General features: G+C 44.8%; 1 protein-coding gene across 10 annotated transcripts in view; it reads right to left on the reverse strand.

Moving 5' to 3' along the window:
• UBE4B (ubiquitination factor E4B) overlaps positions 1-22,588 on the reverse strand; it is a 68,775-nt gene that overhangs the window by 9,494 nt on the left and 36,693 nt on the right. For all 10 annotated transcript variants that reach the window (XM_083752453.1, XM_083752452.1, XM_083752447.1 and 7 more), the window contains 15 exons: positions 18,105-18,246; positions 17,209-17,309; positions 16,998-17,112; positions 15,117-15,200; positions 11,739-11,795; positions 11,457-11,573; positions 10,357-10,455; positions 8,390-8,503; positions 6,144-6,342; positions 5,182-5,320; positions 3,782-3,881; positions 2,880-3,007; positions 2,005-2,103; positions 1,230-1,465; positions 785-911 (listed from right to left, as the gene is read on the reverse strand). In XM_083752453.1, the coding sequence (XP_083608579.1) occupies positions 785-911; positions 1,230-1,465; positions 2,005-2,103; positions 2,880-3,007; positions 3,782-3,881; positions 5,182-5,320; positions 6,144-6,342; positions 8,390-8,503; positions 10,357-10,455; positions 11,457-11,573; positions 11,739-11,795; positions 15,117-15,200; positions 16,998-17,112; positions 17,209-17,309; positions 18,105-18,246 (1,857 nt within the window). The remainder of the gene's footprint in view (positions 1-784; positions 912-1,229; positions 1,466-2,004; positions 2,104-2,879; positions 3,008-3,781; positions 3,882-5,181; positions 5,321-6,143; positions 6,343-8,389; positions 8,504-10,356; positions 10,456-11,456; positions 11,574-11,738; positions 11,796-15,116; positions 15,201-16,997; positions 17,113-17,208; positions 17,310-18,104; positions 18,247-22,588) is intronic.

The raw sequence follows: 22,588 nt of genomic DNA on the forward strand, positions 1-22,588 counted from the left end.
GAACACACAAGATTTAGACTAAATGCCTTTAATACAACTATTTATCTGTAATCCTGAACTGCTACCCTGCTCTTATCCAGTGCATCAAAGTCAGATCAATTCCCCTTTGGGAAATGCCTTCCTCTCTTTAAAAATGCTCTACCCAGGGGGAGGCACAAATACCAGACTGAAATGAGAGAGAAGGGAGGCACAGATTGACTGGCAGCACCTCTCCCAACATCTCAGGCAAAGGCCTTCTATATCACCAGGTAGAGGAAAAGTAAAGGTACCCCTGACCAACAGGTCCAGTCGTGACCGACTCTGGGGTTGCACGCTCATCTCGCTCAAGAGGCCGGAAGCCGGCGCTTGTCCGAAGACAGCTTCCGGGTCACGTGGCCAGCGTGACTAAGCTACAGCTGGCGAGCCAGCACTAGTGCAGCACACGGAAACGCCGTTTACCTTCCCGCTGGAGAGCGGTCCCTATTTATCTCCTCGCACTTTGAGGTGCTTTCGAACTGCTAGGTGGGCAGGAGCTGGGACCGAGCAACGGGAGCTCACCCCGTCGCAGGGATTCGAACCGCCGACCTTTCGATCAGCAAGTCCTAGGCTCTGTGGTTTAACCCACAGCGCCACCCGCGTCCCTATCTTTTTAAACTGGAGATAGTGGGGATTGGACCTGGGACCTTCCCCATGCAAAGCAGGTGATCTCTAACCCACTGAGCTATGGTCTCACCACAAAAGATGAGGGCCAGTCCAGAAACCCTTAAGACCCAGCCCCCGCCATGCTGAAAGCCTTCTAACTTACTTGAACTCTTCCATGAAGGTGCCATGGTGAGCTATATTCTGCCAGAGGCTTTTGAAGATGGTGCTGATGTGGTAGCGGATTGTAAATTTGTCATAGAACTCGCTGGTGGCTCCAGTGTGTTCGACATCTGGGGAGGACAGAGGGAAACTGTAAGTCAGACAATAAATCCACCACTTTGAAGTTAGAACGGAAGGGATGTACCCTCTCGCCTCCAGACTGGCCAGAAGATCAAGAGCTACCCCTTGCCAGTATCCAAAAAGAACATCAAATCCAGGAGAAATGGCCCCCAGTCATTGGCCAGAGGTCCAAGGGATCCGGAACAGTATGTAAAGACATAGAGATCCCAACTCTATAATCAGCCAGGGCGATCAACACCACTTCACATCCCAGGGCAGTGCTCTGCGTTTAAAGCTGAACACAAACTGTGAGTCAGGCAGCAGCTAACCTGTATAAAACTTCATCAGCGACGGTACAAGCAACTTGGTGGAAAGAGGATGGTTCTCAATCATCTCAAAGAATTTCTGTGTCCGTGGCTGGACAGCCGGGTTCGTCATAAACATCACCTCCACCAGCTTCGCCACCAGGTAGGGGTTCCGGATGTAGTTCTGGTTGCACAGCATCACAACGAGGAACGTCACAACGTCTTGGGTGCAAGGCTCATAAAGTACCTGAGGAGAATATCTGGCAACAGGGGGTGGGGTAGGATGACAAACGGGCAAATGAGAAAACGGTCCTGAATGGAGAAGCACAACAGCAAGGTAAGAAGAAAGCTGCTGGTTCAGCCCAAAGGCCTGTCTAGTCTTGTTGCCTCAGAACATGGAAGGCTGCCTTGTAATGAGTCAGATCTTTGGTCCACTCAGCTCAATACTGTCTATGCAGACTGGCACCAGCTCTCCAGTGTTTCCGGTAAGATGTCGTCCTGGGCGCTTCTTGCAGATGCCAGGAAGTGCTCTAACACAGCCCTTCCCTTAAGACACAGGACCTTAGGAAGCTGCGTTATACAGGGTCAGACCACTGGATCCATCTAGCTCAGTATTGTCTACACCGACTGGCAGTGGCTCTCTAGGGGCTACCAGGAGATGCCAATGGGGATCAAACCTGGGACCTTCTACATGCTAAGCAGATGCTCCAAAGCTGAGTGAATGCCCTTCCTGCTATTTCCATACAGTGACCAGATGCTTCATGGAAGCCAACAAGAACAAGGTGGCAATATTACTTACTGTACAATAAAAAATAAAAATTCCGCGACATCTTCCACATAAAACTCAGGCAACGCTGCAAACACTTTCGGGACATCAGGGTTTAAAGGCAGTTTTATGCTGTGAACACATGGATGAGAGAAAGACCATTAAGTGCCTTGGGGCAGGAATCTTTCATAAATAGCTTTCAAAACTCTGCAAAGGGTAGATAACTGGCTAAGTACGCCACCGTGAACCAAAAGCCACATACATGGAAAGCAAATTCACAGCCATATAAATACATTTTAAGGGTCATGCAAAAAAACAAGTTAAACCCTACACTCTTTTAAAACAAAGGTATATGTATGCAATTTGTATCCGATTTCCTGTAGAGAGGTTTCATTTTAAGAGTAAGGGAACAAATCAAACTTTCCCAACCTGGTGCCCTCCATCTGTTTTTGGAATACAATTCCCATCAGACCCATCAATAATGGCCTGCGATCAGGGATGATGGGAGTTGTAGTTCAGAGACATCTGGAGGGTATCAGGATGAGGATGGGTGACAAGAGAAGGTCACATTCAACTAACTTCTTGTCACACTAAAATTAATAGACAAATTAATCATGTTTATTCATTTGACTGGGCCTACTGCAAGTAGGACTAACATTGGATACACATCATAGTGTCAGGATGAAGACTTCCTCCTCACTGACTTCAGGCTGCTTGGGAAGTGAGATGTTTTTATAAACTTCCCCACAAAGCATTATCTAGGCTGTTCAAAGCTGGTAACTGAACAATGGCCTCACCTATATTTTGGGGGCAGACACCTACTGTTAATTGGCAGGAGGTAGCTAGCGACTTGTCCAGCACAAAAAAGCACACTGGGTGAGATGAGGAGATCTCTAAATGCGACTCACTTGGGGTAGGCAGGGTCTAGGATCCGGAGCAAGAGCTGGATGACCATGCTGTAAAAATTCAGGCACCTTCTAAGGAAATTCTCGTCTAGGAGGCCGGCATCTGCACAGGCTTTGCACCGCACCAATTTCTGCACAGAGAAGTTGCCAAAAGTTAAGCAAAAGCGCCACCCTAGAAATCAAGATTTCCCACCTGCCCATGCATAAACAAAATATTGCACTCAGAACAGCAAAGCATTCAAGTTGGGAGAAGCGTACTCTGAAAGAAGAAGCAGTTCAATAAATGTTTGTTTGGGTAGGATGAACTGATTATACAGGGCACAAGAATGCAAGAGCCTGGTGGCTGGATCAGAGCAAAGGCTCATCTAGTCCAGCACCCTGGTCTTCACAGTGGACAACAAAGACGGGAGCTCACAAGCAAGGCAGAAGGGCAAGACTCTCTCCTGCTCTTGCCCCCATCCCCACCCCAGCAACTGGTATGCGGATATATGCCACTTCTGAACACAGAGGTTCTGCTTCATCATCCCTGCCTAGGGTCGCAACAATGAATTAAATAATAATAATTATGTGTTCTGTGAAGGCTTCTCATCGGCCCTGAAATCTCCTGCCAATCAGCATCATGGGATGACCCCAAGATCTAGTAGTATGAGAGAAGGAGAAAACTCTTTCCCCAAACACTGCTTTCTCCATGTGATGCGTATGTTTTCTACGCCTCTATCGCGTCTCCCTCTTATGCCTGCAATCCAAGTTTACTAGCTCATCAAACCTTCATGTAGGCAATCAGCACCCAACATACACATTCAAATTTCCGTAATCATTTGTAGTCAAGGTTGGCTCCCTAAAACCCTCAAGGTGAAGCTGGAGCAAGGGACCAACTGGCTTTTGCCCGAGTGCAGCTTACAAACCTTGAGCTGTGTTTTGCAGCGCTTTAGCATTTCTCGATGCCGTGTGGCCAGAGGAGAATCCTTCCACTGAGTTTCATTATTCTTCAAGTCCTCCACGGTCCTGTAAAAGTAAACCAAACGAGAGGAAAAAAATAAAAATAAAAATTGAGCAATTGTGGCAAAGGCAGAGAGCGCAAAGCACCAGAGAGGAAGAGGTAAATGAAACAGGACCTAGGAAGCTGCCTTGTATCACATCAGGCCATCTAGGTCAGTACTGTCTATGCCAACCAGCGGTGGCACTCCAGGGTTTCAGGCAGGGGACATTCCCAGCCCTCCTTGGAGATTCCACTGGGGATAGAACTTGGGACCTTCTGCATATGAAACAGATGCTCCACCACTAAGCTATGAACGTATGAACGTAGGAAGCTGACTTATATCACACCAGACCATTGGTCCATCTAGCTCAATATTGTTGACATTAACTGGTAGCAGGGTTTCAGCGAAGGAGTCTTTGCCCATTACTACTTAGAGATGCTGGTTTGTAGTTGGCTGATGAATCTTCATTTCCTTGAACTATAGCTGGTATTATGTGTGAACCAAGCACTCTTCCTTAACTATGGTTTGTTTGACCACCCCAGAAGCTCATGAAACTATAGAGGCATGAGGCAAGAGCAGCTGGACAACAAGCCAAACCTTTGGCAAAACAAGCCATGGTTTGTTTGATCACTCATGGGACAAACCATGGCTCAGAGTTGCATTAGAACTAAGCTGGCATCCATTTCTCCCCCTACTCAGCCCCCACAACCTCCCCTCAGCTGATTGCACCCAGTTCTAGTTCCCTCCTGATACTGTGCATGCACACTACAGTAAGCATCCTCTTGCCAAGTTATGCTAGCGATTACTCAAAGCCACCTTTAGACCTCAATGAACAATGAGGCCATTGGTGACCTGCAGAGCTTTCTGGGAACTGGCACGGCTCTCCAAGCAGACAATGCCTGCAGAGCTTGAGATCATCGGCAGAAGACAGGCTCCCAGCTTCCCACAGCCATCTGGATCTACCAAGCCAGCCGCATGATGAGCCCCCATCTGCATTCACAACCTTTCTGCCACACATAAGCCAGCTCAGAGCTCTGTGGGTAACAAAAAACTGAAGGGATTCAAAGAAGGCAGGAGAAACTGGCAGACCGTTATCAAAAGTGCTTGGGAGTATGGAGATGCCTTATTTGTTTTATTTTTGTTTACTTAATAAAATCTTTTCACTGCTTGATTGTAAAACGAAAACCCTCAAAGCAGTTTGCAGCAACATTTAAGTAATGAGATTATCGGCAAAAACAAACTAAAGCATTCAGAAAGTAATTTAAATCGACAACAGGCTAAAAACAAGATTTAGAAAATGTCAACATTCTACATGTCTTCCTCACCTGTTGAGCTCCCGGATGGCCCTCAGTCGACGGATGTATCGACGGCAGCTTGGCAAGATAGACAGATGATGGGCATGAAGGGTCAGGAAGAAGCACTCTGTTGGAAATTTCGGCTCAGAAAATAGGGACTGATCCCTAGCTGGGGAAAGGAGAAGGAACAGGATAGAACTGAGAAGTTAGGGTGCATTCAGACATGGGAAATATTAAGCTAAGCTTTCCTGGTTATAGTACTAGAACTTCTGTCCCAGTTTTCCAATGTTCCTTTCATGCCTGTTACGTTTTGGACTGATACACTGGCATGCTGGACTAAATTCCATTCACATCAGTGGGCATGGTGTGGCACAACAACAAATGTTGTTGGGCAATGTTGCTAAAAGGTTATGCTTTTAAAGCTGGTATCTCCCACATCCTTAAGTTATACAGTGGTACCTCGGGTTACAGACGCTTCAAGGTCACAGACTGCACTAACCCTGAAGTAGTACCTCAGGTTAAGAACTTTGTTTCAGGATGAGAACAGAAATCGCACGGCAGCAGCGGGAGGCTCCATTAGCTAAAGTGGTACCTCAGGTTAAAAACAGTTTCAGGTTAAGAACGGACCTCCAGAACGAATTAAGTTCTTAACCCAAGGTACCACTGTACAGCACCTATGTATTGACTGTGTTGATGCTGACACTTGCATTGCAGAGTGAAATCTCAATGCCAGGAGTCAAGCAAGATTTCCTGTGTTCTAGATAGCTCCATCTATTCCACAGACTACTGGAAATTCAAATGGCCAATACATTAAAAACAATATTTAATTTCAAAGGTCTCACAACTCTATTTTCCTTAAAGCATAAGTGCTAGGTTACCTTGGAGCAGAACTTCTAAACACATAGCCCAGAATAAAACAACCCACAAATTTGTTTTTGCACATCTGCCAAGGAACAAAAAGGTGCAGACAACAGCAGCCATCCGTAACTCACACAGCTCAACCATCCAGCTGCCAACATCCTCCATGGTAGCTTTCACTCGCGTCTCATCCGCTGGAAGTACAATGCGACACCGAGGATGGAAGATGTAGGAGGGGTCAACCGTCTCAAGCTTGATCTTTGTGCTCAGCTGCTGAAGCACCCACAGGAAGTTGAGCATAAAGCCGTCTGTAGAGACCAATCTGTCGTCTGTCTGCAAGTCCAGGAGAAAGGGAACAGAGTGCTATCTAAGAACTGGAACTTCAGGGAGATAGCACCGTATCTGAAGCTGGGCTTAAGGGTATCTTAAAGACAGCCTTCCCACTTGTCAACCTGTCTACGTAGATCGGGGGTGGTGGAACCCTTTTAAGTCCAAGGGCCGCATTTCCTTCTGGGCAACCTTTTTAGGGGCCACATGCTTCTGGTGCACAAGGCCAGAGACGAAAGTGGGTGGGGCAATTAATGCAACTATTACCTTTGTACAGTAGGCAAGCTTCTACACACACTCACACATCTGCCTTTATCCTCCACCCAGGCAAAGCAAGAGGCATTATCAGAGCTCAAGGATGCATTTGCATTCCAGACAGGCACAAGCACTCAAGGAAGGTGTGAAGAATGGGTGGCAAAAGGCAGAGTTCTAAAGGCCAAACGAGAGGCCTGGAAGGCCACATGCGGCCCCTGGACACAAAGTTCCCCCACCTCTAATTTAGAGCATCACCAGAGGGTTTGCTCCGAGTACTCCGAGTGTGCCTTTGGAATTACCCTCCCCAGAACTGTTTGCCTAGCGCCTGCAGAGCTCTCAGCTGCTAAGCCACAGATTTTACCTTGGCCAGGTGCCCCCTAGCTGGCCTGAAAAAAGCCACCATCTCTCCCAGCTTCATTTCCCCCACTTGCTTATTTTATAGGCTCATATATTTACATACACTGCACAATAAACTAAGTATCTAGGCAGGGAGTATTAACACATCCATAAAGCAGCAGAAAAAGACTTGACACCTGGACAGCAATACACAATAACCCATGGACTGAGATACACATCAGAAAAGTCCTGTGTAAGCAAAAGGTGTTTGAAAAATGCAAGTAGAAATGGGGATTGTTTACAATTAATAGGCAAGGAATTAAACAACCTAGGCTGGAACACAATATTTTATCATCACAATCATCATTATTTTATCATCATCCTGCCTGACAGGGACTCAATGTGGCTTACAGCTAAAATAGAAACAGCTAAAAACTTTTTTTTGGGGGGGGGGGACCAACCATTAAAAAATAATTAAACACTAAACCTGCTATTTCTTGCAGAAGACAAATGCCACATGGCACACTTAACAGTGCCTCTTTGGCCGAACATAAAGATCGGGCAGTTATATAATGTGCGGGGATTATACTGATTTACCTGTTGAGAGGATTATAACTAGACAATGCACATGAAGTGCTTACAACACTTAAAAGCCCAAAACAAAAATATTATTCTCTTCCCAGCTCCAACTTTTATTTATGTAAATATTCTGAAGCCACTTTTTCAGCCCTGTTTTGCCACCCCCCAAAAATGGCCCTCAAGTCCAACACTACAAGATACAATTTAGCCAGCTAGAGGCTAACAGACATTACTTTTTTTTTTATAAACAACAACAACAACAACAGAAGTAAAGCAAAACTCAAGGAACAGCCAGCAAAAAAAGAAAAGGGGAAATGGTATGTTTAAAAACTGCTGTTTCAGTTGCAATAGCTTCTACTCTGATTTGTATGGCATATTTAAAAGCTGCAAACTTTTAAATTTTAAAAGCTGCAAGATTAATGGGCATGGGGCAGGGTGCAAGCAAAATTACAATTAAAATGTTATGACCTGCTGGTTATTGACAAGTCAAGGCTCCAACATTGACTGTCAAAACAAGTAACACTCCCACCTCCCCAAAGGGAAACAAAAGTGGCTCACTAACAGGTAGCAGAGGACATCCTGGGATGTCAGGAGGGGCAGGGCATAAGCAACAGAAACATGAGAGGTGGAAATCAAAGACTGCTGGCTGATATCCTTATGCAGAGCAGACGGACAAGCACAGCGATGCAAGGGCTGACAATATAAATCTGAGGACTAGAGGCTTGGTTGCAGGAAGGTCAATGCAGAGGGTGGGTGAGGGTGTTCATGGCAACAGAAGAGACAGCCAAGTTTATGATTTCAAGTTGATCAAAGAGGGGAGAGGGACACAATAAATGTGGTAACAGGCTTTCACGACCAATCTGGACTGCGGGCACAACTTCACCTGCATCTGGGCCTTCTTCATGTTGGCGTTGACCATGGCTGCCATGTAGCTGAGAGCTGCCTCTCGGGTTTCTCCGTTGAGTAACACACTATGCAGGATCTTAAACAGCTCTTGCTGAAGATTTTTACAAAAGGAAAATCAGAAAAAAGTTAACTGAGCAACTGCAGCTTTCACTGAGAAACAGCTGTGTAGCACAGCCTTGGTGGTGCTCTCTGGATGTCTTGGGCTCCCATCAGCCCCAGCCAGCATGGCTAGCGGTCAGGGATGATGGGATTTGTAGTCCCAAGAACACCAGGTGGGCACAAGGCTGGTGCAGAGAAAGGTCACATTCACACCATACATTTAAAGCTATATGATACCACTTTAAACAGCTGTGGCTCCCTCCAAAAGAATTTTGGGAGCTGTAGTCTGTTAAGGGTGCTAAAGAGCTATAATTCCTACAGTGGCTTAACAGTCAATCCCTCTTCACAGCGAATTCTGTGAACTGTAGCTCTGTCAGGGCAACAGGGATCTCCTAACAACTCTCAGAACCCTTAAAAACTACAGCTCCCAGAATTCTGTTGGGGGAGGCCAAGTGGTATCATAGTGCTTTAAAAGTATGGTGTTAATGTGGCCAGGGTCTTAGGATAGTTGGAAACTTCAGTTACACAGCACCTGTAGTCTCTATTCCCCTAATGCTTCTGGATTTTAAGATGACCTCGCAAATATTGATCAAAAGTAAGGCTTGTATCCAACTCAGAGCAGACCCATTTAGATAAATGGGCATAGGTTAGTTTTGTCCTTCAGTGGGTCTGCTCTGAGTATGGCTAGAACTGGATTCAACCCTAAAGCTACAACTTTTAAATAATCAGTTAAAAGTAATTAAAAATATTTTAGTGACTACACTTAGGCCCATAATTAATCAGGCAACACATTTTAAAATGCGAAGTTTTTTAAAAAATAAAATAAAATAAATATGCAGACAGCAGCAGTCATCTGAGAAGATGAATTCCCCCTTCGCTCTCAGGCACAGGAAATAACACCTGTTATAGCAGGAACCATCTAAGCACCAAAAGCGATATTCAGCAAAGTTTTACTCAGAGTTGATCCACTGAAATCAATGGACCTAACTGGGTCATGTTTATTCATTTCATTAGGTCTGCTCTGAGTCAAATGTAGCTGAATACCACTCCAAGGATTGTGACCAGCTTTTTATTATTCTACTGATTTGTTTCATAAAATTTATACACCTCTTGATTTAGGTTGTGTGTTTTTTTTTACAAAAAAAAAGTTTAAATAATAAAATCAGTGCTTTTTTCTAGGAGGACGCAGGGGTACGCATACATACCCCTAAACATTTTGTAAATCTTTGTACTTTTGTCCATTTACTGTATGTATTTTTCCTAATTTGAACTATAAAATGGTAATTTTCTTGAGTCAAAAATGAGAGTACCCCTAAACATTTTTTTAGGGAAAAAAACATTGGATAAAATTATCATAAATTTATCATAAGAATTAACAACAACATTTGAAAAGTTAAAATAAGAATAAACTAAGAACAGATTAAAACTTGCAATGACTTGGTACCTCGGAAGTCGAACGGAATCTGTTCTGGAAGTCTGTTTGACTTCCAAAACATTCGGAAACCAAGACCCGGCTTCACAAACCAGAATGTTCGCAAACCGGAACATTCACTTCCAGGTTTGCAGCATTCCAGAGCAAAAACGTTCAACTTGCAAGGTGTTCGGGATCCAATGTACGACAGTAGCAGAGTAGGCTTGATTTTAAGCAGGCGCCAAAAAGAGTACAGTAAAGGCACCTGCTTGGTGTCAAGGGTAGACTCACTGGGATGAATAGGACCTAGGTTAGTCACGTCCATTCATTTCAGTGAGTCTGCTCTGAGTATGGCTGATGATGACTGAGAGGCTTAGCAAAAACATTTTCTCAAACAAGATAAAAAGCAGCCAATTCCTCTTCAGCACACCTACCCTTGCGGATTCCAGGTAATGCTGCAAAGACTGGCTAACCACCCTGGTGTTTTCAAGGGTAATGGCAGGTCCAGAGAAATATTTTTCGACCACTCTAGGCTGCAAGGAGGAAAGAAAAAAAACCTCAATGAACAACACAGGTATGTTTTATTTAAAGTACATGTAAAGACCATGTTTATGGGCAGAATCAATTTCAAGGCAGCTTATGATATAGAAATGCAATAAATAATTAATGATATAGGTAAAGGTAAAGGGACCCCTGACCATTAGGTCCAGTCGTGGCAGACTCTGGGTTTGTGGTGGTTATCTCGCTTTATAGGCCGAGGGAGCCGGCGTACAGTCATGTGGCCAGCATGACTAAGCCGCTTCTGGCGAACCAGAGCAGTGCACGGAAACGCCGTTTACCTTCCCGCCAGAGCGGTACCTATTTATCTACTTGCACTTTGACGTGCTTTTGAACTGCTAGGTTGGCAGGAGCAGGGACCGAGCAACGGGAGCTCACCCCGTCACGGGGATTCGAACCGCCGACCTTCTGATCGGCAAGTCCTAGGCTCTGTGGTTTAACCCACAGCGCCACCCGCGTCCCAAATTAATGATATACAGCATACTTAATAGCGGTTAAAATTAGACTAACACCCAACAAGCCCAGAATTAAGTAAACTAAAAACCATAGTTTGCATCTAATATTAGTCCTACTCTGAGCAGATCTTCTGAAATGAATGAACATAACTAGCTTAGGTCCATTAATTCCAATGAGTTTATGTAGGACTTAGTTGGATACAACTCTATCACTCTTGCCATAAAGCCAAAAAACACAAACTGGAGCAATGGCCAGTGAGAACCAACACGTTTAAAGGTCTCTCCTGAATGCTTGTAGTGATAAGGCTTGGTGAACTCCCAATGGAAACATATTCCAGAGGTGTGGGGCCAGTACAAAAAAGGCCTTGTCCTGCATGCCTGCCAACAACCCTCTGCAGTGGGTGCGTCAGAGGTTGCAAAAGAAGGGAGAGGCTTTTGAGGCAGACCACAGCAGACTAGACAAAACTTATTTGCTGTAGCAGAAAATCTTTTTGCTTTGGTCTCATTCGCTCATCACTTACATCATCTTCAGCAAAGACAGAGAGACTGAAGAAAGCCCCGAGGTAAGAGAGTCTTTGCAGTTCCCGACCTGTCCCGGGGCTCAGAGACTTCGGCAGCCACAAAGGCAAAGACACAACCTGTGGGTACAAGAGGGTGACAGGGAAATGACTGGCACGTGGGTTGGAAGGTTCTAAATTGCTCTGCTGCCTGTTTGATTGCCCCTTGCTAGAATCTGATGGATGTCGAGCACTGGAAACCAGCATTAACTCAAAAGGAACTGTAAGAACAGGTTTTCCACTTACCAAACTGCACACGGGGTGAGATTTCCCAAACTTGATTTCACATAGTTCACCTAAAGCCTAAAAACAGAAACAAAAATAAATGAGAGAAACAAAATGATCCAAGGACATTTCTACACAGGTTCTTTGGCTGACGAATGGGGGGAAAGAACCATATGTTGGATGGAGGGCTCTTAAAAGAGTTGCATCTTAAGAAGCTGTCTTTCTTTGTACTCTTCCAGTGGCTAGCTTGTTATGACAGCTATGTGTGACCTCCTGGTTCAAAATACCAGCTGCCACAACCTTGGGAGAGGGGCTCTAGTCTTCATACCCCTGTGAGTGGGCTTTCCAAGAGGCTCCTGGCTAGCCACAGAGGGAAATAGGATGATGGTCTGGATGGCTTAAGAGCTTAACCTGGAGAGTTGCTTGGGAGTATGTACAGTCATGTCTCAGAAGTTATCAGAGGTAGATCAACAGCTCCTATGACCTCCCACTCAGCATAAGAATGTAAGAAGAGCCTGCTGGATCAGGCAATGGCCCATCTAGCCCAGCATGCTGCTCTCACAGTGGCCACCTAGATGTCTGTAGGAAATCTACAAGCAGGGCCCGAGCAAAAGAGCACTTCCCCTTCCTGTGGCTTCCAGCGATTGGTATTCAGACGCATTACTGCCTCTTGGCCATGAAGGCAGAGCAGAGCCATCATAGCAGGACATCCTGAGAACTCCAGATTTTCCAACTCAAATAACAGATTTTCCAACAACAAATAACACACAAGCTCCAGGTCTAGATTTCTGAGCCAGGCCACAAAAGTTTTCCTCCCTAATTTAAGTTGGAAGCAAGTTCTTACAAGGGATGAGAGGACAGCCTGCCAACTCTATACCAGGAGTGGGGAACCTGTGCCCCCACCAACTCCCAAGAGCTTCAGGTAGCACAGCCTACAGTCAAAGATGATACGAGTTATATGGCTAACCTGATCCAAAACACTCACCCACCCCACTCACACATGAAAACAAAGACCACCACAGCCAACCACAAATGAATAACCACACCCTAGGACAACCCCAACTTCTCTCACCACCAAAAGAACACAAGTGAACAGCAAAGAACCTGCACAAGCAACGCTGACACCAAACCCTACATATAGTAAGTAAAAAAGAAACATCACCCCCGACCCCACCCCCACCCATCTTCCACCCCCTTCCCCCTTTTCTTCCTAATGTCTCAACAAATGAAACTGATTTGTAAAAATGTTACATGGGGGAAAAATACGAGAGAAGAGACATTGCACACACTTTTGTAAATCAAGAAAATATTTAATAATAATAAAAAAGAGATGATATGAGTTGAAGTTCAGGAACATCAAGAGGGGCACAGGCCTTGCCTTTATTTAATAGCTTTTTAGTCTGCCCTTGAAAACAAAAATCCTCCCTCTGGTCAGCTTACACAACATCGCTCAATGAAAACACAAGTAGCAAGGAGGAGAAAAGCCAGTGCATCAAGCCAACCAGATCAATTAAGGGCTAATTGTTCTTTAAAAGGTTTGGGGTGATAACCTGGCAGAGAAGAAGTTTAACGCTCTCAGGCCTGTCTCTCTAGGAGAGAGCCTTGCACAGGCAATGGACGCAACACACACATACACTTCAGCATAAGGGACAAAAATGCATTCCATTTATCCACATCTCTCCCATTAAGGGCAAAATCTCTACCAAATTAAACTTATGGTTCATCTCCTTTTTGCTCATAAGAAGTCAAAATGGGCACCGCAGGGAGAGAACACATTGCATTTCTCAAGCCAGCAGTCAAGTTCTTCCCATCTCTGCTGCCTAGCCAAGTGGCTGGCAAACTCCAAAACAACCAGGCAAGGGTTAAGCAGCGCTTGGGGAAAATAGATCTATTGTTCTCAGTGCACCAAGGGCCCCTTTTGTCTTGCAATTTGAGAGCAGAAAGTCGTTGGATGATGTGGAGAACCCAGGACAAAAAGAACTTTCATCTACATCCTCCCAATGGGTCGGGCAGGCAGGACAGAATGAAATCGAAGGAAATTCAGAAGGACAATGTGCCACACATCCTGGATCTGTTGTAGCACAACATATATACTCCTTTTGGTTAACTCTCTCCAGCACTATCATTCCAAAGACACGAGGTTAGGGAATACTATAACTGCTGCCACTGTCACTACTTGTGGATACAGGCAGCCCCCCCCCCCCAATTTATGTTCTGAGGCACTGTGCACGTCAGAAAGATCATGTAGAATTGAAGCCCACTGAAAAAACCTGCAAACACCCCATTCCACCCTTTTAGTGGCATTTCAGTGACATCTTTATGACGTTTCCGGGTTTGTTGCAATGCATGTTAGCTCTCTCCATTAATTTCAATGAGTCTATACTTGGGTGAGACTAACCCTGATCTAGAGTCTTGTTATTTAATAAGCAAATAATAAAATCCATAGTCTTAGCTGCATATATATACACACAGTGGCTTATTCAAAATCGAAACGCTAATTTAAACAAAATACTGACTTAAAAATCAAACATGACAAGATCCACAATAGAAATAGGAGCAGTTTCAACACTAGTAGCGGAGACATAAAATCAAAACCTTGGGAAAGTCTGAATAAAATTGAATTCAAAAACGTCTGAATTAAATCGAAATCTCTGCCTGCCTAAATGCATCTATGTGCATCCAAATCAAGCCATGTTGCACAAGAGTGGAGCAAACAGACACAGCAATCACAGAGGGATCTTTTCTCTTTTTTTAATCAAGAGTCTGCTCGGCTTGAGTCCCTGCTGCTCTCTGCAGGGACATTTCAGTTCTACTCCAAACAAAGCCTCTCTCCCATAAAGCAGAAGGCCTGATTCCTATGCTAATCACACCCTACTAAACTTCCAGGTTCTCACTGAGCTGGTACACCTGTGGCAGAGATGCACTGCTTTCAGACTGCAGGTGGGGATTGAATGATTCAGTGCTCTTACCAGGGTGGGGGCAGGAATACAAGTGAAGGACTATGCTAGATCTTTATTCTTTGCATGCTAGTTCTCCATGTGCTGTACTTACGGAGGAACAGTCTATCATGTGATATCCCTCCCCATCCCTCCAACACTGCAGTATGAAGTGATGTGGCCCAGTCACAGGCTGACCACCTCCATGAGAGATAGGCGGGCAAGATACAGCCCTTGACCAAATTCCATATGGGTAGCAAAAAGAGAAGAAAAGGAGATTGGCCAAAAATAGCCCCACCCACAAAAAATAACCCCTACAGAATGCAACCCTGGACAGGAAAATCATCATCATCAACAACAACAACATTGTTCATTGCCAAGAAAAAAAGTCTATGTACCTCGTGCAGACTACCAGCAGATGGGAAGATTATGTACAGGGAGAAAACTGAGGAAGGCTACTCACCATTAGGGGGTATTTAAAATTGTCACTATCAAGGGAACACTCTTTCGAAGCCACAGCCAGGCCTTGTAAAATGGGGACAAATATCTGTTCAGAGAAGAAGGAAAAGGGAGAAAGGGAATCATGACTCTTGTACTTTCCACTTTAGCAGGCAAGGCTAATCTGTATTATTGTGTATTATGACATTATCAATTATGATGATGATGATTTAAATTTATATACCACCCTTCATCCGTAGATCTCAGGGCGGTTCACAACATAATGACTATGCATTGCTTATTATCATTAACTTTAAATGGATGACTATTTAAGATATGTATTGTATGAGTATTATGTTAGGCTATGTATGTTTATCCTGTGGTCTTTTGACAAAGGGCTGCATATAAATTTCAACAAAATAAAAATGAATAATCAAGCCCGGTTTCCATGCAGCCCCTGGGTATGTATCAACTAGCTAGAACCAGGCTTACGGCATTATTATTATTATTATAATATTATTATTATTATTATTATTACCACCATCATTATAATCATCGCTGGATTTGCAGATAGCATTATTATACTGCAAACCAACTTAGATGTTTTACTGCAGTCAAGCAGTCTATACATTCCGTCAACTAAATAACAGACCACCATTTCAACACAAGTTTTCGGGGCAGTGAATGCTTAACTAAAAAAGAAAACACAGCAATAAAACTATAAAACAACAATATTTAAAGAAAAGTCAACAGCAGAATATAGTCACAAAACAATCAACAGCAAAATCATCCTGCTAACCCCCATAAGCCAAATTTAACGGCTGTGTTTCAGTAGGTGACAAAAAGATGTAAATGAGGGATTGAGCGTATCTCCAATGAGACGGAATTACAGAATGGGGGAGCCATCACCAACTAGGCCCTATCTAAGACAGTCTCATGCACCAGTATTATTTTATTTTAGTGAAATTCATATGCCTTTAAGGACATGCTAATCATTACACCACTTAGTATGCAGCATTAGACTGCAAGTGGGGGGGGGGGGCTGCCACTCTCTTGAAGCTTGAGGTCCTTGGTCCTTGTGCTCTTATTTCCTTCAAGCCCCTCCCTCAAAATTCACTTGACCAGAGCCAGGAATACTTTGGAACAACCCCTAGTCCTAACACCCCGTTGTAACCAAGTCAACATACATGCAATTTAAATATTTGCGCTCCTCCTTCCTTGCATGGCCATGCATTCATCCCACCTCCTCTTCTGTATTTCCTTGTATCTATTTTTAGATTGCAAGCTCTTTGAGGCAGGGCAGGGAGGGACACATCAAACTCGTTCTTTTGTAATGTGCCATGTACAATGATGGTGCAGCAGTACGGATAGAGAGACGTGAACAGAATCACCCTTCTGCATTTATTACCACAACAGCTCGGCAAGGAAGTTTCGGCTCAAAGATTGTGATTGGGCGAGGAACACCCAGCCAGCTTTGCGCCTGAACGGGAATTTGCAATGCACTCTCCCTAGCTGAAAGTGCAACACACTAACCCCAACACCAGTGGAGCCAGTGTGGTGGTGTAGCTAGACCTGGGAGGCCAGGGTTCAAATCCTCAGTCATACAGCTGACTGGGTGATCTTGGACCAGTTCCTCACTCTCAGCCTAACCTACCTCACAGGGTTGTTGTGCTGATAAAATGGGGAGAACTATGCATGCTACCTTGGGCTCACTGGAGGAAAGGTGGGATATACTTGCAATTTTATCTATATGCACGCGCGCACACACACGCACACACACACACACACATCTGTGAATCACTGTAGGCTATGTGTATAATGCCCAAAGTGAACAAGGCCTCTGCACAGAGTTTGCGTTCCGTTATTTGGTATGGTTGCAAGTCACTAAAAACAACCGGTCACTTACCTGTTTGAACACCTCTTCATCCTGATGGGTCGTTCTCACCAGCTCTTGGATGAAGCCAAAAGGGAGATTCCTACAGAGCATGTACGGGACTAGCAACGACTGCTGCTGTAATGACCTTATGCACGAGAAGGAGGACATGGGGTGAAGATTGGGAGGAGAGGGGCTCACGAAAATACCACCCAACAGATGGTAACAAGCAGGCCCAACTCACCTCGGTTGCGTTAAGGATCCTTGGAGCACCAAAGCAGCATGGGAAATGCATTGAGATCGGATGTTGCTCAGTAACTGGCTCACCACCGGCTGGCTACACATCTAAGGGAATAAATTGAGTAATGACTGCCAGCAATGCTGGGGCCTAGTCACCGCAAACCCTAAAAGCAAAGCGGCAGATTTCTTCCTAAAACCTTTTACTTCAGGGGTGGGGAACAGCTGCGGCCCTCCAGCTATTGCCAGACTACAACCATCCCAAACCACTGGTCATCCTGACCAGGGCAACATAAAGATGATTTAAAAAGTCAGTAGTGTTACATTAGTAATGTATTTGTGGCAATTGAAGGTAGATTTTGGTACATTATTATTCAAGGCATCAAAGGTTTGCTACTGCTCATAACAGTATTTATTTATTTGGAGTGTATTGTTGTTATTATATTATTATTTTTTATTAAATTTATATAATGCCCTATACTCGGAAGTCTCAGAGCAGTTCACAGAACAAAATCAAAATATAAAACCACAAAATATATAATCAAAATAAAAACAACACCACAACCCCCCCCAAAAAAATCCACCACATTTTATAAGGGTATAGGATGTCAATCAAATCAACCAAAGGCCTGGTTAAAAAGGAGCCAGGTGCATAGTGCCTAAAGGTGTATAATGAATGTGCCAGGCGAACTTCCCTGGGGAGAGCATTCCACAGACAGGGTGCCACTGCGAAGAAGGCCCTGCTCTTTAGCAAAAAATGCTAAAACTTCTTCTCTGGGTTGGAGTGGATCTGGAGTGGATATTGCACCTTAAAATTCCTTTCCCCTCCAAAAAGAAAAGAAAAGAAAAGAAGAAGAAGAAGCAAAAACTGATTGCAAAAAAGGACCCTTCTCCTCAACATACCTTTGGTGCTTTTCTCTCCTCTATCCCCACTCGGTCAAAACACTCAATGAGGTAGTTCAGCATCTCAGTTTCCTTGCATGTCTCGATGGTGAAGTGGTCGCTGCATGAGTCAGAAATGCTGGCTCCTCCAGAGCCTCCACCACTTTAAGGGAAAAAAGGAAAGAATCATAAGCTAAGTGTCTGTAAAGCCACTTCTTTCCACAGCAGTCAGTGAAAGTTGGCAGTCCATGGAGGGGGAGCTGAGGCTTTGCACCAGTTGCACAGAGAACTCTCCACAGAAAAGCATAGACCCACAACACGAGTTGTTTACATCTGTTAATTTTCAGCTTTGGTGGCAGTACTACTTAATTTATTTAAAAGGTTTGCTGGTCCACAAACAACCTGGCTCTGTCTCCATTCACAGAAACACAGAATTGTAGAGATGGGATCCCTAGTGTCATCTAGTCTAACCCGCTGCAATGCAGGAATCTCAACTAAAGCACCCATACCTGATGGCCATCCAATCTCTGCTTAAAAACCTTCAAAGAACCAGAGTCCACCAACTCTTGCGGGAGTCTGTTCCACTGTCCAACAGCTCTTGCTGTCAGAAAGCTCTTCCTGATGTTCACTTGGAATCTCCTTTCTAATATCCACTAATGACCATGCATTAGAAGTCATATCAGAACAGGGACCTACACTCAAAAGGCACTGCTCCTCGTTGCAGTGGCAACAACTGATTCAATCCACATGAATAGTGCAATCGGTGTAAGCCCTATTCTAATATGGCAGGGATGGGGGAACCCCCTTATCAGCCAGACAGCCACATTCCCTTCTGGGCAAATGTAGTCAGGCTTTAGATACCAAGGAGACAGCCTTCCTGATCGGCCCCACAGAAACGAGGCAGATCCTCAGTACCTACTTGCACCTATGTCAGACACACAGGATAGCCAGCCAGTCTGCTCTGTGAAAAGCTGGTATATTACTCAGGGTCATCATTCAGTGACAAAGCACATGCATTGAACACAGAAGGTCTCCAGGTAAGACTGAAATGCTGCTAATTAGTGTAGACAAGGGGTAAGGAACCCTTTTTCAGTTTAAGGGCCACATCCCCTTCTGGGCAACCTTCTACTCCAGCACCCTGTTCTTAGAGTATCCAATCAGATGCCTTCAAGCAGGACCAGAGCGCAAGAGCTATCTTTCCTCCTGTGGTTTCCATCAACTGGTATTCAGAAGCATTGCTGCCTTCACCTGTGGAGGCAGAGAATAGCCATCCTGGCAAGTAGACACTGATAGCACTCTCCTTCACAAATTTGTCTGATCTTCTTTTAAAGCCATCCAAGGTTTGTGGGCATCGCACTGCATGAAGGACTTCCTTTTATCTGTCCTGACATCCGCCTTAAAGGAAAGGCATCCTTAATCTGAAAGACCCTAGAGCTACATTTAGACCACTTGCTGAGCAAACAGGGAAGCCTCCGTCCTCAGTAACAGGAGCAACTCACACACAGCAACACACACACACGCCCATTGTGGAGATAAAAGCAACCCTCTCTCTTAAGTAATCATATACCAGATGCCAAACACACCACCTACAGTCTCCAGAAGGCAGCTTATCATATAACATTTGCTTTACAGATTAAGAAAGGCTGATCGCTGTACACTTTGTAATCAGCCCCAAGAGCTGTTTAAAATCCAGGCAGAATTACCATCACAGCACACCAAGGATATATGCATGTGTGGTGTGTACGTGTGTATACTCTCTCTCTCTCTCTCTCTCTCTCTCTCTCTCTCTCTCAAATTGCTGAGATAGATTTTCTGTTCTGTCTGAAGCCTTTATTAACACTTTTTTTTTTAATGTGCTGGCTATTCTTTTTAAAAAATTATTTTATGCTGTTAGCCAAATTTCCCTGGTGGAAGGGAAGTGGAATCGCCCTTTTAAGTACGCACATAAATAAAACTGGCCAGCATTAACATTTCGCAGTCAATCATCTGCAAAGCAACAGACAGGACATCCACTTCTGATTCACAGGCTCCTCCCATCCTTAAACCAATTAATTAGCAGCTCCAGCCGAGGAACTCTTTCACACCTTCCATCATTAAACCTGCACGGTCACTTATGATTAGCATTTCCTTTACCTTGAAGACAACACCTCTCAGATATACAAATATAAATATATGCTGGCTGGGTAGGACTCATTTAGTCAGTATGTTTATGCTTTTGAGCCATTAATAGCCTGCAAGGTCACCTTGCTTCGTAGGAGGAGGGTGCGTGTGTCAGTAGAATAGTATACCCCCTGCACACCTGGTTATACTGCAGGTGTAATGACAGGCACCTACATTTTATCACAGCAACACACAATACGGCAAATTCCTGGTTTCTCAGGTGTATGAAAAAACCCTGGAAGGGTGCATGTCTTAAAATGAAGGAAGGATGAGCAGTGCTGACTCTTAGTCAAATACGACAACATGCAAAAGTAGTCAGGAGACAAGCAAAGAATGACTACTTTGCAGGAGAGTGGGATTTTTATCACCTTTGTTAATGATAAAACTAATGATTTATATCCTCCTCTCCATTGTATGATGGTTTGGACATCTTAAAGTGAACTGCTCTTTTGCTAGATTTAATATATTCTGGTATGTGTTATGATTCACAAATAAATTGATATTTCTTTGCCATGCTTGCCTACTAAAGAGCCATTCACATAACACTTGGAACCAAAGGGTCTGTTGGGTTTTGTTTTGGGGGTTTTTTGGTTGGGGAGAGATTTGGTTTTGTTTAATTGGTCAGCTCCTTTATTATAATGGTTCTGTGTATGCTTAAAAGGTAAAAGAACCCCTGACCGTTAAGTCCAGTCACGGACAACTCTGGGGTTGCAGTGCTCATCTCGCTTTACTGACCAAGAGAGCCGGCATTTGTCTGCAGACAGCTTCCGGGTCATGTGGCCAGCATGACTAAGCCACTTCTGGCAAACCAGAGAAGCACACGGAAACGCCGTTTACCTTCCCGCCAGAGCGGTACCAATTTATCAACTTGCACTCTGACGTGCTTTCAAACTGCTAGGTTGGCAGGAGCAGGGACTGAGCAATGGGAGCTCACCCCGTCACGGGGATTCGAACCGCCGACCTTCTGATTGGCAAGCCCTAGGCTCTGTGGTTTAGATCACAGCGCCACCCAGGTCCCTGTGTATGCTTTGTGTAACGCAATTGCTTTATTCAACTTCCTCTGCTTATGTATTACTTATCCTTGAAAACCTACTAAGAATTATCCCAAATTAAAAACAGAAACAGCATGATGCTCCGTACTCTGACCCACAGTTGTTGCTAGAGGCGCCTCATCAGCACAGGTTTCACTTCCATGTCCACACCGAGCGACTCCAGTTCAACTGACCCCCTTGAAGTGCTTTAGGGTTCCTATATAGCCACCAAGACCAGGCCACATGGGTACTGAGCACTGGAAGGAATCCAGCATTGCACTGCTACCAATGTTCTGCTTCTGCTTGCCCAGTGAAACAATCTGCTCCCCCTGCACACCGTTCTGAGGGCTTCCCTGATTCCCCACCCCAACCAATTGGGAGGGGGACACCAGGGATAAATCCCCACGATGCTAGCAGATTATCAATGAACATGCTTCCACTAGCAGGGACCTAAGAGCCCTTAAAGTACAGTGGAGCAGGAGCAGCCCTCCTGCACAAATGGTTATGGTGTGTGTAAGGTGGAGAGGAAGAGGATTGTTACATTTACTTTCCACCTTTTCTCAAAGAAGATTGAAGTGGAGGACACACCTCTCCCAGCTCTCCAATTTATCAACACAGGTAGGTTAGGCTGAGATAGTGATTGGCCCAAGGTCACCCAGTGGGTTTCATGGCTGAGTGGGGATTCAAACCCTGATTTCCCAGGTCTTAGCCCTGCACTACAACATGCTGGTTTCGCAGTCTCGCCGGAGGAAAGTGAACTCCCAGCATTGTATCCAATGCTATTCCAACTCAGAGCATACTCAATTCAGCTAATTTCAGAGGGTCTGCTGTGGATAGGTTTTGGTTGGTCACAACCCCTTAGTTCGCCAAGAGCAGCACAAGTCTCCTGTCTGAAGACCCCACGGGCCATCTAATCCAGCCCCTTGCAATGCAGGAATCACAGCATGCAAATGAACAGCATCTTCTATATGGGGCTGTGGGGGGAAATAATCTATTCCTGTACCTAAGGAGCCAACAGCTATCCCTTTTGAATTTGGTGCTTTCCACTGTTGCACTGATTTCAGAAGTGGCTAGACATACTCGAGAGCAATTGGGACCTCCCAAGTGTATCCGATTCCTGTCAAAAGCAGCGTGACAAGGCAAGGCGCCAAATCCACACAGTGCAGAATTCAAGGCGCCCCTTTGCAGCTGTGGCTTGAATTCGGCATCATCTCAAGCTAGGAACCTGTTCAACCTGCCCTGCCCTGTGATATCACATGATGGACAGAATGGGCATGCTTGGCTCATATGGAGATAGGGAGGATTAAGTCCAGA

Source organism: Podarcis gaigeae, assembly GCF_964106915.1.
Source record: "Podarcis gaigeae genome assembly, chromosome: 8".
NCBI classification, from domain to species: Eukaryota; Metazoa; Chordata; class Lepidosauria; order Squamata; family Lacertidae; genus Podarcis; species Podarcis gaigeae.